The sequence below is a fragment of the Dermacentor silvarum genome, chromosome 1 (genome assembly GCF_013339745.2).
Source record: "Dermacentor silvarum isolate Dsil-2018 chromosome 1, BIME_Dsil_1.4, whole genome shotgun sequence".
Lineage (NCBI taxonomy): Eukaryota > Metazoa > Arthropoda > Arachnida > Ixodida > Ixodidae > Dermacentor > Dermacentor silvarum.
The window spans coordinates 226927524-226941311 of NC_051154.1; the positions used below are offsets into that span (position 1 = coordinate 226927524).

General features: G+C 48.5%; 1 protein-coding gene across 7 annotated transcripts in view; it reads right to left on the bottom strand.

The window, feature by feature from the left end:
* Positions 1 to 1513: 1513 nt before the first annotated feature.
* Positions 1514 to 13788, bottom strand: part of LOC119436857 (uncharacterized) — a 334612-nt gene continuing 322337 nt past the window's right edge. For all 7 annotated transcript variants that reach the window (XM_037703866.2, XM_049660039.1, XM_037703867.2 and 4 more), the window contains 2 exons: positions 10555 to 10695; positions 1514 to 5953 (listed from right to left, as the gene is read on the bottom strand). In XM_037703866.2, coding sequence (XP_037559794.1) covers positions 4031 to 5953; positions 10555 to 10695 — 2064 coding nt within the window. In that variant the 3' untranslated portion in view covers positions 1514 to 4030. The remainder of the gene's footprint in view (positions 5954 to 10554; positions 10696 to 13788) is intronic.

Here is a 13788-nt window from a genome sequence, read left to right on the forward strand (position 1 = left end):
TGTCGCTGTCTAATTACACGAAGATTATTTATATTAGTGTTCTGTAATTTTTAGGGCATGTTAGAAGTCACGTGCTGAAGAGCGCGCGAAAGCGGGGGAGGGAGGGTGGAGTTGAGCGCACGTCTCCTCCTCTAGCCCTCGCGCGCCCCACATAGAGGTAATACGTGGAGGGTGTAAAGGTTATGCGAGCCAATATTGCTAGTCGCTTCATGTGCTCTGTTTTCGCCTGGTGATGGATGGTTACGGAGAAGGCAATGAAGCGAGAGGCAGCACGAAGCGTTCGATTCCCCAGGCCGGCTCTCTGCCTCGCGCGAGCATTGCGACAGCGTGTCTTCGCGATCGAGTGAAATCCACTTTTGTTTGCCTGTGCGCGCGTGACACCACGCTTGCTAATTTAATTAGAAATTGAAGTAGTCACACAGCAGATAAGTAGGAACTTTACTTCGCGCAGTTGTAATACTTTGCTATCGCTATCAATGCTTCGCCTTTAGGGCCGAACTGCGATTTTTTGTTCCACCTCTTTTTTTATTCATTTATTATTGTGAAAGCAGTATATGCCCCATTACGCGAAAATCCGGCGTTGTAGTCGGCGGCGTGACCGAATGATGGTACCAAAAATGGCCGACGGCAAAGAGTAAAACCACAAAAAAAATATTCGAATTGACGTCAAATTTCTCAAGAAGGTTCTTGTAAACAAAGTAAATTATAGCCTTTGAAAAGAAAATTAGGTAAATTTCGGTCTGGGTGGCAATCGAACTCGGGCCTCCGGGGTGCAGGACTAACATGCTTCCTCGCCGCCACGGCGGCTATGGTTAATGTCTGCCTAGTGCGTGCGTCATTGCGCACATCACGTCGCAGTCACCTGGCTGACTAAACGTGTGGCCTAGCGCGTGTCGTTGGGCATGTGACAGCGCAGCCAATGGGCAGGAGGCGGCGCCACGTCATGAGCCTATAAAATAAAAAAGCATTGATGCCGAATTGAATATCGCTGAGCGATTCTTCGAGTTATGAACTCGCGGGCAAGCGAGCGCGATGAGACGCTTGGCGTGTTTTCATTTGGCCTTTCCGAGGCGCAGTTAAAACCTAGGCGAGAGCTTGCGCGGACAAGAAAAGCGCAGGAGAATAAAAAAAAAAAAAATTTCACCAAAGCGACTATAATGCTTTCGCGTTCCCACACGTAAACAGTCTTAAATGTATCTGCCAAATTTTCTTTTTGGCACGAGACAAGATCACTGCTGTTAACAATAGGCATTAGTAGCCGAGCGCGTAAGGCGGAATCAAAACGTTAGCCAGCTCAGGATAGCAGTGTGGTGTAACTGCACTTATGCGCGGATACATTATCAGGCGCGATACAGATATTTTAATATACCATGGCACGTAGCCGCTTCACAAATGTAAATTTTGACAAAGCGGCGCGTAAATGTTGTCACACCACAATATGCTATTGTGTTCGGGTTTCCAGAGCTGTTCATGCATGTAATGAAGACAACCAACACTGGAAATTCGTGACTGAAAAAAAAAAGCTAATAACTTTATTTCTACTAAGTATCCCCTCATTTAACACACAAAGCATGAGGAAGCGCCGGCGGGCACTCGCCAAAGTAAAAAGTGTATCCCGTCTTGGCCGCTCCACATGGGTGGGCGACGGTGCGCACGCAACTGATTCCCTGCAGCTGCCATTGTGAGAGCGCCGCACACTGCGCTCGAAGAAACAGCTGCGTCGTACAGAACGCGAACACGCCTCAACAAGGCACGCAGTCCGCCGCTAATGCATGGCAGGAGTAATTTTGACAGTAAAATTGCACTTTGAACAACGCGTAAAACAGTGACTAAAAATGAGGAGACGCACCGTGATTCAAAGCTGCGCATGCAAGGCCTCGAAAGAAGGCACGAATATAATTAGGTTGATATGCTCATTCTGTAAAGCATCTTGCACAACAGCTGCCACCGTCAAGACAGCGTTCTATGGTAAAATGCATGCTACAAATCGAAGCATAACAATGCAAGGCCTATTTCGTGCGCAAGAAAGGCGTGCTTAACGAGGTGCAACTGTTGTAGAATTTACGTCCCGTGAACATTATAGCTGCACTGAAAAATCGTTGCAGCCGGGGAGCAATTCATTAAACTTGGGGAAAAAAAATTCTGGTCCCTAAGAAATTGCACCCAAGTGCCAACCTGGGCAGAACTTGTACCTTTAGAGTGGCAGAGCAAGTAAGGCGAAGTGTTGTACGCATTTCCGAAGTGGATGGTTTGCAGATCGTACAGCGAGTAATACAAAGAGCCCCAAGTTGGTCCTTCAGTGGGCAACCACACGTGCTGCTGATGATCAACACTGCGCCCGCCTCCAAGGCGCCATGTCCATAAGCCATTACCGACACGAGACAAGACTGCTTTTTCCCATTTGAACGAGAACGTACACACTTCCTCAAGCGGGAAACTATCACGATTTTTGCTATCTTTTTACGAACTGTGAGCTCCTCATGAGTTTTTATGCATGTAATGGAAACAAGCACGGAGACAACTATGTTGTGTACGGCAGACTGAATTGGTTCCCTCTTCCACAAGAAAAGAAAAGGAAGAGCAGCACTGCTTCAATGTGGAAATCAAATTACCCGCAATACCACGGGAGGGAAGAATTTTTGCAAACCACCTCGCACACAAGTAACAAACACAACACCAACAGCCACAGTGGGCAGCTCCATGAACGCGCTGGCATTCAATCCTTCCCGAAGCCACTGCAGTAATCCTGAACAGCTGCGCGATTTGGTTCCGCGGGTGAACTCAAATGCACACTTATTCTACCGAATTTTCGTTTCTCACAGCGCAGACGCCAGCTCTGCCACGTTTTTTTTTTTTTTTTTTTTTTTTTTTTTTTTTTTTTTTAATTTCCCCACTTCTCACTAAGGGCTGAGGACCCTACCTGAAGGCTACTTCAGGTTGGGTCCAAAGGAGTTAGCTGTGCCCCCGACTAGCAGGTCAATGTCCCCCGACTGTGTGCGAAGGGTCATTCACAAACATTTTCGTTTTTAAGAGCTATGTGCCACTGACCGGCTGTCTTCGCTAATATGTTCGCTAATATTACGATAGGCTGGCGCCCGTCTTACGAACAGTTCCAGCGTAACTATTTTGCCAATACGGGTCGAGAAGTTTAGCGAATATGCTACAAGAAAACGCCAAAGCGGGTTCACTTGAGCGTGGGCCACACATCAAGGTACCATGGCTTACGGACAGTAATGCAACCGAATGACCACATTTTGCTATGCAATATGCTTCCAAAGAGGTTGCTTAGGCAAAAGCAGACTACTGAAGATTCATGTACTAAGATGACACTTCACAACATCGTTTCGGTAGGTTCGATGCCGGAATGCCAATCTTACGGATGAAATGAATTAAGCAGTGACTAAACGCAAATAACTATGTAGGGTGTCCAGCGGACATGTTTTTCTTTTTTTTGTCTTTGCCCACGAGACATGTGGTAAAAAGTTGAACGCCTGCTACTTGTGAATCTCCGAAATGGTGGACGTGGTATCCCTTTCGGGCTCTTGAAAACATCAGAACGATGGCATGCCTTGCGTTCAGGTGAAGCACGGAAATCACGACCTTAATGCAAAAATGTAACCTTCCATCAGCACTCTAGAACTAGGAAAAAGGGACATCTCTTTGCTCCACTGGTTGATTCTTCAAAAAGTGTAGCTGACGACACACTGCTTTTTAGCAGCTTCAATTCCAGCGTTTTTCTAGAAGGCATAGCTGAATCTCCTTCTGCATACACGAAAACGTAGCTGGAACAGGGGACACATGGCAAATTAAAATTTCTTAACTAGACGCTTCACACACTATCATACATATATACAGAGAAAATGCTTCACGCACGGTACTTGTTAAGGCATATCGTAACCACACCCGCAATCAAGCGAGCGGCTTGCGACATCCCCACGACAAGTGCAATCAATTCTCGGAAGGGAATAAACATCACATCTGATATTGCAATGTCGGCACTGAATGCCTACACTCAGGGGCGCCTACTGGCCTAATTTTGAGTCTTTCCGAAAGTTCGGTGCTTCTGATCCAGTGTCACTTTCGAGCTGCTGCTTGCAGGGGGAAGATAGTTCACGTGACGGGTGCTACGGCTAGACCTGGGTGCGTTCGAGGCGGAACCTCGGCTCGGCTTCAAAGGAATGGAGAGATCCAGAGAGTCCTCGAAATCCAGTGGCTTATTCGCGCACTGCCTCCCGTTTTCGGAGAGCGGATCGAACTCGTTGCAGATCATGTCAATGTTGGACTGTGGGCCCGACTTGAGCTCTTCTTCGTGGTCGTCCTCGAGATTCATCAGGCGTACGGCGTCGCTGGGCATCACAGCGGCTCCTACACGACGGTCGTGCCAGTAAGGAGCAAACGCCTTCTGAGGCGTCTCAGCAAACACTGTAGGCTTGCGGTGCCTGGGATCAACCAGCTCGTACGCCATACCTTCATTGCTGAAGCCAACCTCCTCCAATGAGTTCTCTGCAAGCGAGTTGCGTCTGAATTCCGTAGCGTAGGCTCCTCTGCGTGACAGCAATGGACTGTTTCTTGCTTGATTCAGTAGCAGAGGAGGCAGGCTCTGCGTTTTGCAGCCGGAGTCTCCATATGAAAAGTTGCTCTGGCAGGGACGCGGCAACCTCTGGGCGGCGGGGCGCAGAAAGGGAGCACCGACAGGCAGTACACCTTCGTCTCGTCGGTAGCCCCTCTGGTGTTCCGCATTGTCCAGCGCCCACACAGTCATTTCAAGTTCCTTGTACTTTGCCTGCATAAGTTCCATGTCTCTTCGATGCCTCCTGAAGCGGTCTAGACATTCCTCTTTCTCCTGAATCAACGCCTGGATGTCCGATCGCAAAGAGGCCTCCGTGGCCTTCCACTCCGACAGTTTATTGAACCAGTGTTGGTCACTCTCGTCCGCCTTTTCTTTAAGCGCCTGATTTTCCAGGGTGTAAAGCAACAGCAGCTTTTTGAGCTCGAGAAGATTGGACTCCTTAAGTATGTTGGAGACCTTGGCTTTGCCTTCTTCGGTCGTGATGCCCTTGGCGACATCGCCAACGAGCTTCTGCGCTCCCTGCAGGCTAGCCGCGGGCCACGGGTCAGCGTCAGACTTGGCAAGAGGCAGTGAGCTGGGGCCTGCACGCACGTACTGCATGTGCAGGCTGTGCACTTTCTTCTCGAGCTCCTTCCTCTCGGAGAGCGAGGCCTGCAGCTTCTCTTCGCAGGCGATCCGCTCGCCTTCCATGCGATGGATGGTCGCCTGCAGCTGGCGCACATGCAGCCGGTGCTTGGTTCGCTCGACCTCCATCTCACTAAGCCGCGCCTGGAGCTCCTTCTCGTGGAACTCGAGAACATCGCTGCGGCTACAGGCACCGCCTCGTAACAGCGAGTCCAAACCCTTCGACTTCTCCATCTCGCGCAGGCGCTCCTTGAGCAGCCCGCTCCGCTCGTCGATGATGTCCAGCAACGTCAGCAACTCGTCCTTGGGCGCGAGCGTGGACTCGCGTGAACCGTGGTCCCGGCAGTCGGAGTCAAGTCCGCTGTCCTGCTTGTCACTCTCCAAAATGGCGGACGCTGTGTCTCCCTTGGACGAAAGACTAGCAACCGTGGTAGGCTTGGCTACGACGCCCTGACTGAGTTCGTTGCCAACAGGCGCACTTTTGGCTCTCGCGCGGCCACACACCGCTGTCATCAACGACCCGTCTTTGTGCCGCCGTGGCTTGGGATTCAGAGTCCACGACTTTGACTCGGACGCACCCAAGGGCACACGAGAGTCGATGCGATGCACCGACGCAGCTTTGGCGGGTTCCTTGCTAGACGTCAGGGCAACTTGGGGCGGCCGTTCCGGACTGCTCTGCATAGTCTGCTGGATATCCTGAATTGCGAAGAAGATGTCATTCCGGAAACCTTCTAGCGCTTGAACTCTGTCTTGAAGCTCCTAAGAGGCGACGGAAGAAAAAAAAAAACCGGTGTGGAAATTAGCGGAAAAACAGAACGTAGAAACTTTACAGATTGCAGCAATCACGTGAAAATAACACTGCTGAAACGTTGTTAGTCACGAAAACTATATAAGAATCTCGTTATATGTGCCAGCGTCCTGCTGTGACTTACAGAAACAATACATCACAATTGTATTGCTCGCTGTATGTCCGCTGAGCTTGCAACTGCGGTTCATGAACCAAAGCCACAAGCAAAAAGCACACTGAATCTGTGCAACGACAGCAAGAAAATTCTGGAGAATACAGTGCAGTGGTCTTACTGCGACTTAATCTTTGCTATTTCTTCAGAAATCGTAAAAGTGCAAAATGGCAGCTGTGCCCCATTAAAGAACAAGTTTTGTAGTTCTCACGTCACTACACAGTGAATATACAAGCACCAGGGAAGAGGAAAAGCAAGTATGCAGAGCGGGTTTAAGAGTATATACAAAAACATTATGCACATCTTGTTAAATACAGTCGAACCCGGATATATCGAACCCACATATAACGAATTATTGTGTATAACGAACAAAAAAAAATCCCCTTGTAAAATTTTTAGTAAACTTTTTTTTTATTTTATATATCGAATTAGCTATATATCGATTTTTTGTGATCCCCTTCAGATTCGAGATATCCGGGTTCGACTGTAACACAGCAACTAGAAAATGGTCACACACAGCACGTAATACTGACCTAAATGAACAGCGAACGGTTTACAGTGAAGCATAAGCCTGGCGCAACTATACATGCTCACCCGTGCGAGCACGTGACGCGATTGCTTTCTCGACAAGTACGTAACATGATGCACGTACCGTAATAGGTCAGACAACCATGCCACTTCGCGAACTGGAATAACAAAATATGTAAGGTGTTCTTCGCACCTCACTTTGATATTGCAGCGCTGTAACAAGATTGAGAACGGCGCAGACTTCTCCCGGTTAGCAAACGTTGCAGGTAGTTGACACGGATCCAGTGATCAGATAAAATGCAATAACTACAGCTACACAATGACTGTATCAAGTGAGCGGCATGAAATGAGGGCCACGATGTCGTGAAAGTACGCGACTCGTTATCAGTATCGCAGAAACGGGAACAGCGAAACACGCGATGAAGAAAAATAATAACAAAACTTACGAGGTGCCCGCATCGTACAGGGTGCGGTTACACCGTGCAGTCATGCACAAACGCCTGTCAGAACTACAAATGTTAAGTTTGCCTTTCAAGCATCCATGGGCTCTTGTGGCTATATGCCGGCAGAGTTACTTTAAGAAATGTACGAACGTATATATGGAGCTTTGGTCTCCAGGAAAAGTTTCTGTCACCCATAATATTGACGTCTCGGTCCCAAAGACTCGAGACAGCAGAGTGAACAACAACATTACCGGAACGTGTAACACAGCTTCCTGACAAAGGTTCCCTGAAACGGTTTTTGCCGTGCGCCTAGACATAGACGCTATCTCTGAATGAATGCTTTCTCGCAAGAATTTTGTGTCAGCGCGCTATAATAACAGGTACGTGTGGTATTACACTCACCGCAAGCCGCGGCGTTCCTACTCAACTTTTACACCGTGCAGTTATCACTATACCCTGCTGCTAGGCCATAACGTCACGCGGTGACGAAAATTCCAGTTGATTTGAACCGAGCGTGTTCCCGCGTCTCTTTACTACGCAGCTTTACTCGAAAGCCTAGGCTACATGGGGCGAACTTTCATGACGAACTCCGCGCGACAGATGACGACGCGGCGGCCGGATGCGCAATGGGGGCGGACGCCGCCGTGCGTACTGCGAGCGTACTTGCAATGTACAAACTAAACTACAAGGTAGCTGTTTGCGCCTGATAAGTAGATAACTACAAGTAGCCTGATAACAAGTAAATATTTAATACCTAAGTTTACGACTGTCTCTGTACTATGCTCGTAAGATTCCTTTATAGCCGTCAGTGGATAAAAGCGCTGCCACAGCTATAGGCTAGAGCTGCCGCTAACTTGCGAATGCGGTGAAATGAGCCATTTTATAAAGTTTACTTTACCCTAGAATTAATTTTTTAAAAAGGAATAAGATGTACATCGGAAATCAAACCCATACTTTGTGCTGGAGGCCGAGACGCGGTATACCGCTAATTTAAAGTCTTAACTCAAGAAGCCGGCTCTCTGGCGGACGTTTTGACAAGTTGTAAGGAGAGTTCAGATTCCCTCGCTTTTTTTACAGATCTCAGCTTGTTATAGAATATTTTTCTGCTGCCATTCTAGGCGAATTTCGCGTAACAATTTGCTTTCTGACAAACGCGGAACCACCTGTTGCGGCTAAAAGCGGTCTTCTTTTCAAAACTGCTGCGGTCGATCCGTGTGTTAACCAAGGAGGTTGGTGTTGACTTTGACGTGCAGCGCTCGCGTCTAATACTGCCTGCAATCGGTGCAGCTTACTCCCTGCACGCACCTGCAGTGCAAGACGAGCGTAATACAGCGATGATACCATTCACGTTGCTGCCGTCAAAGAAGACATCGCTGCACCTCTTTTCTCGGGAGAATCCCTCCGCGTCCCATCGGCTGCCGTTGCCACAGCTGTAGCAGGCGATGCGCATTTTCAGGCGGAAGTGGGCCATACGTTTGAAGAAACATCTACATTTATTGCAATCGTGTATTTGTTTTTACGGGTTATCACACGCACATTCTACATAGAGTGGGCAGAGGCGGCTGAAAACGCGGGGCCAGGCCCGCTGCGATCACTATATATATATATATATATATATATATATATATATATATATATATATATCGATGTAGATTTTGAAAACACAATAAACTACAGACTTTGCGCAGAGCAGTTGAATTTGTCTTGATCATGCGAAGGACCCACCCTACTGACTCACTGCATTTGTACATAGCCGATAGTGTCCCTTCAGTATATGTAATAGTGCAGACCTGAAAGAATGCAACCGCAACCTTCGCCTAAAAAGAACTGTTGAACAGTTGTTACGTACATCTGTAGGCATCTTGCACTGGAGTTTGAGGTATAGTAGCGGCGCCTGGTGGCGGCAAGAAAAGTTGGCTGGGTAGTACCAGGTTGGGTAGTAGTGAGCCCTGGCTGTAGCGAAGCACGCTTCTAGCTAGAGTTTTGCGTCGATTCGCTTTTTTTTTTTCCCGCCCTGTTGTGAGTGCGAAAAGGCTCGTCGCTTGTCACAGACCACTCTGCGAGCTGCCCATAGCCTAGTTTTACGAAAACGAATGCTCCGTATGCCCTCGGACGTAATGCTGGAAGCAGAATGAATTGGCGACGCCGATCGACCGAGAGACCTAGCTCAGCCTCGAAAAAGCGTCACCGTCCTTACTACTGCGTCGTGGGCTGCCACGAGCAAGAAGGTCTGAATCCCAACATCAGATTCTACCGTTTTTCTTCAAGGTCACACGCAGCGTAGCGTCGGGCGCGCTGGATAACTTCACTACCCCACTACGAGCAGCGCAGGTTCGGAGTTAAATGTGCTCATCCTTGACCTCAAGCCAACACGTTAAAGCAGAGAATCAAGGCAGTATTACAGCACATCGATGTTCGAGCGCTGTCATTAAAAGTTACATCAAGCGAGCAGCGCACGAGCTCGCGCTACAGCGCGATTCGCACGTACGTTACTCCGAGCACACATGCATATATTGCATCACTTATTTATCAGTTGCTAAAGGGACCGATGGTCGCTACTACAGCGCAGGCATGACTACTTGTTTAGCGGCAAGCAGTCAACAAAGATTGCAGGAGGTCCGCCCGAGCGTCGTGCTCGTCGTGCGCTCGAGCAGTTCGTGCATCGCCGCGCGCTGAAAGAGCGCCGCCGGCACGGCAAGTACCGTCTTGCACTCGAGCAGCTCCGTAAACACGATGTTTGCTTATCGCTGCTGTGAATTCATTTATAGGAAGTATTTCCTCGTGTTTGCGTGCCTGAATCTAGCAGCGCGCAAACCTTAACTGAAGTTCAACTTCGTAGGCGACTCCCTTCACTTGCGATTGACACTGCGCTGAAACTTCGCTGCTTATTTCTTGAACGGCGTACACATGCACTTGGCGTTGCATAATTTCTTGCCTCTCGCTGCAGGCCGTGGTACATCACAAGCGAAAGTGGTGGGTCCATATTTTAAACGTGCTTTCCGAAGCAGACGCCGGAGCTTGGTACTACCCAGCCCAGGGCAGAGGGCGAACGCGCCATTTTCGCAGCGCCCCCTGGGCAAAGCAGGAGCTCTATAGGTTTTTTGGGGGGCAGGATGACCGGATAATCGCTCTCCCTACTGTACACACTTTTCTAAATTCCCCTGTACTACTACGCGTATGCTTAAATTGCGAGCTGTCTTCGTCCCGTTGATGCCCGTGGTACGCGACTGCAACGTGCTTGTATAGTTGCTTAACCACATTGGGGCCTCCTTTATGTGAGGCAAATATATTTCCCGAGATCACGGCGAACGGAGACGCCTACGCTGCATTCCTTATCAAAGTCAGTCCCGTCGCAGGCCTAGCACTCTATTGCGACCTAACGCACGCAGCCGTTTCGCACAGGCGCAAGAAGGCGTGGTGGCGTGCCTACCTTAATTGCGAGCAGTGACTTGGCCTGCTCTTTTATCAGGAAGAAAATGGGGCCTGGAACGCCCGATGACAGGCTCCTAGCGGCCGAGCCGCAGGCGGCCTCACTGGCTTCCTCTGGGCCGTCCATGTCACCTTCAAAATGCTGCAACAAAGGTCAGAATAAACATTTAGGAAGATCTCTGCTTATTTTTGCTCGCATTTTTGCTCGAACAGTCGCTAGTGATCATACATAAACACAAATCCATAACTTCAGAACACTACAAGAAACGGGCCAGCGTGTGGGGTATCAAGCGCTTAAGAAAGAACCGACACAGTACACACAGTAATGTAAACACAAAAGGACATTCATCGCACCTTCCTTACAATAAGCCAGCTAGCCAAAATGCATACAAGGAATAACCCCTCGATGGAAGCCAAAGAGGTGATAGCAAGCTCCTTTTGCGCCCTAGTTATCCCAAAGTCAATCGCAACACTGGCGCCACTTCTCGACGCGGCTGGAAATTACCGATCCCTACTTCCCACCCTCGCATGTCATGCAGAGAAACTAAAAGCCAAATGCGAGCGCCATGCAGGGAGAAAACTGGGTACCAGATAGGGTTCAACGTCCCCGCAAACGTTACTCAGCTTTTACATTTTATAGCGATGAACGCATGCCTTTTTTACGGCCCTCAAACGATAACGAATAATATACTCTTTATGCCACAGAGAACTTCAGTGCAGTCGAATACACCACCACCGGCTTGGACAGTGAAGGTCATGCCGGTGAACTTCCAATGGCACTTGAATTCATTCATGCGCCATCACCTCATTGGCAACATAACCGAATGATGTAGGCCGTATCGGAGGCATGCGAGACGTAGCAAATCAAAAAGGCCGCCATGCAACCATTCCTCGAACACAATCACGTAACGACGCAGGCCCTTACTTCTTCTTTCTGGGGTTTTACGTGCCAAAACCAGTTCTGATTATGAGGCACGCCGTAGTGGAGGGCTACGGCCCTTACTACAACTGGACAGAAACACGTCCACGGTGCGCAAACATTCCCGCAGCGTTACAAGATGGCGCCGTTACTCAGTTCAACTGTTCACCACGTACTTTACTCAGTCAATTACGACGATAAATAAGGTACCGAGTGTGAAAGCGCGCGCATTTCGATGGGAGCGAAATGCAAGAACACCCATGTACCGTGCATTTGGTGCACGTTAAAGAATCCCAGGCGGTCAAAATTAACCCAGGATCCTCCACTACGGCGTGCCTCATATTCGGATCGTGCTTTTGGCACGTAAAACCTTAGAATTTAAGCTAAATTTTACTTAGACATTAAGACGCTTAATGAGAGTTGATGTTTGCGCCCACTTCTTTCAGAATGGATGCATTTGACTCTAGTCGAATGCAGATGGCGTACGTGCCACCAAAAACAGGCACTCTGAAAGATGTCCTCAGCACCATCAGAGCGCGTTCATTACCAGTCAAAGCGTAAGTGTTGCAGAAAGCAAGACGGGTTAGGCAATTATCTGGTAAGTAGGAAAGCTCATATATAGAAGAGCTTGTTAAACGTATAGTATTCAGTAAAAAAAAAAAAAAATACAGGGGGATGTAAGAATACTGACCGAAAAGCATAAAGCAGACTGACTAGTCAGATATTTCTCAACACAAATACTGAAATTCAAACAGTCACAATGTACAGATTACATGTACGTAAGTGCTCTGGGCTCGAAGATGAACAATTAATCACGATGAAGCAAAACCAGGAAGTTCGTCCTGAAAACAATTATCTGAAATTAGTCGAATGGGAAATATTTTTTTTAAAGCGGACTGGAAAGTTTTGTCACGAATAGAGGGAAAAAAACGTTGCAGTGAAGTAACCATAATAGTCAGTCTGTGCTTGAAGGACAGCACCACCCGAAATTCTCAAAACATTACATACGGCTCCAAAACTGCAAACAAGCTTCCCCACGAAGCGCCAGAGCCGCGTGGCGAAGCCTTCTCTTCACTGCGACTGTTGAACAGACTTGTACACGTCACGGGAAAAAAAGTAATAAATTACTGCTCCAGGAGAGTAATTGAGCAATTACTAAAAACTAACCTATTATTACTACGCAACGTTCCTCCAACATTTTACGAACAATGCACAAATACAAAAATTATGGTGAGGCATTAAAAAGAAAATAAAAGAAAAGCCTCGCGATGCACAAATACAGTAAATAGAACGAGTTCAACTGTTTTATTGCGATAGCAATTATATGGACACTCCAAAGCAGATTTCTGCCGTCGCCGTCGCCGTGAGGTTCCGTATGACGTCAATGGAGATGAAATCGTCGCCGCGCGCCGCCGAACGCTGTATGTGCGAGTGAACGGGCGCGAGGGACGCGCGCTTTCACGGGGAGTGAACCCACGGCGGAGAACAAACGCGCGTTCTGCGCCGTGCTCCCAAGTAGCGTCTCTTTCCTCCTTACAATCACGATATATGTAGAGCAAACGCGCCTTCTTCCGACGCGCGAAAGGGTGTGGGGGGGAGCGGGAGGGAAGGGAGGCGACGTTTAGCTGCGGCACCAAGTGCCTATTTATATCAGAGGCTCCGGCAACAGTCACCAACGCCGCATGCATTTTGTGCGAACGCGGGCAAAACGCCGACGGCGTCGACAACAGTTCTGCGTGTTGCCAGTGCTGCTGCATGTCCAAGCTAATACAGCTGATAAAGCTACTATCATTACTCCGTATAGCTCTCTACGAATTTGCTATCGCAATTGATGATTCGCCTTTCAGGTGAAACTGCGACAACTTTTTTTAGTGCACCCTTCCTTCGTTAAGTTGCTAATCTTCACGAACAACTGCTTTTAGAAAGTCACCTTCCATCATTTTCTTGTGAAGACATCTGTAGCGACACTTAAAACTCTCTCGATGTCCGCGCTGAAGGCAAAGGAGGTGTAACGCACGAACACCGTGCGCACAAGATTAATCAATCAAGGTCTGGGTCCTCTAATAAAGCTCTGCGCATCATTGTTGCTGAGACTCGGAGAAAGCGCTCCCGGTAGGGGCGATAAAGAACTGCAAAAATTATCCGTAGGTGATTTCCTGGCATCAACGTCCGAAGTGGCCATCGCTATCAAGCCGTATCAGCACCACCAGTTCAATTAGTCGGCCAACATCTTCTGGCGCGCTAAAGACCGAAAAAAAAAAAGCTTAACCTTGCACTCGACCGCGCAACGCTTGAAACAGCGAAGCTGGGCGATCG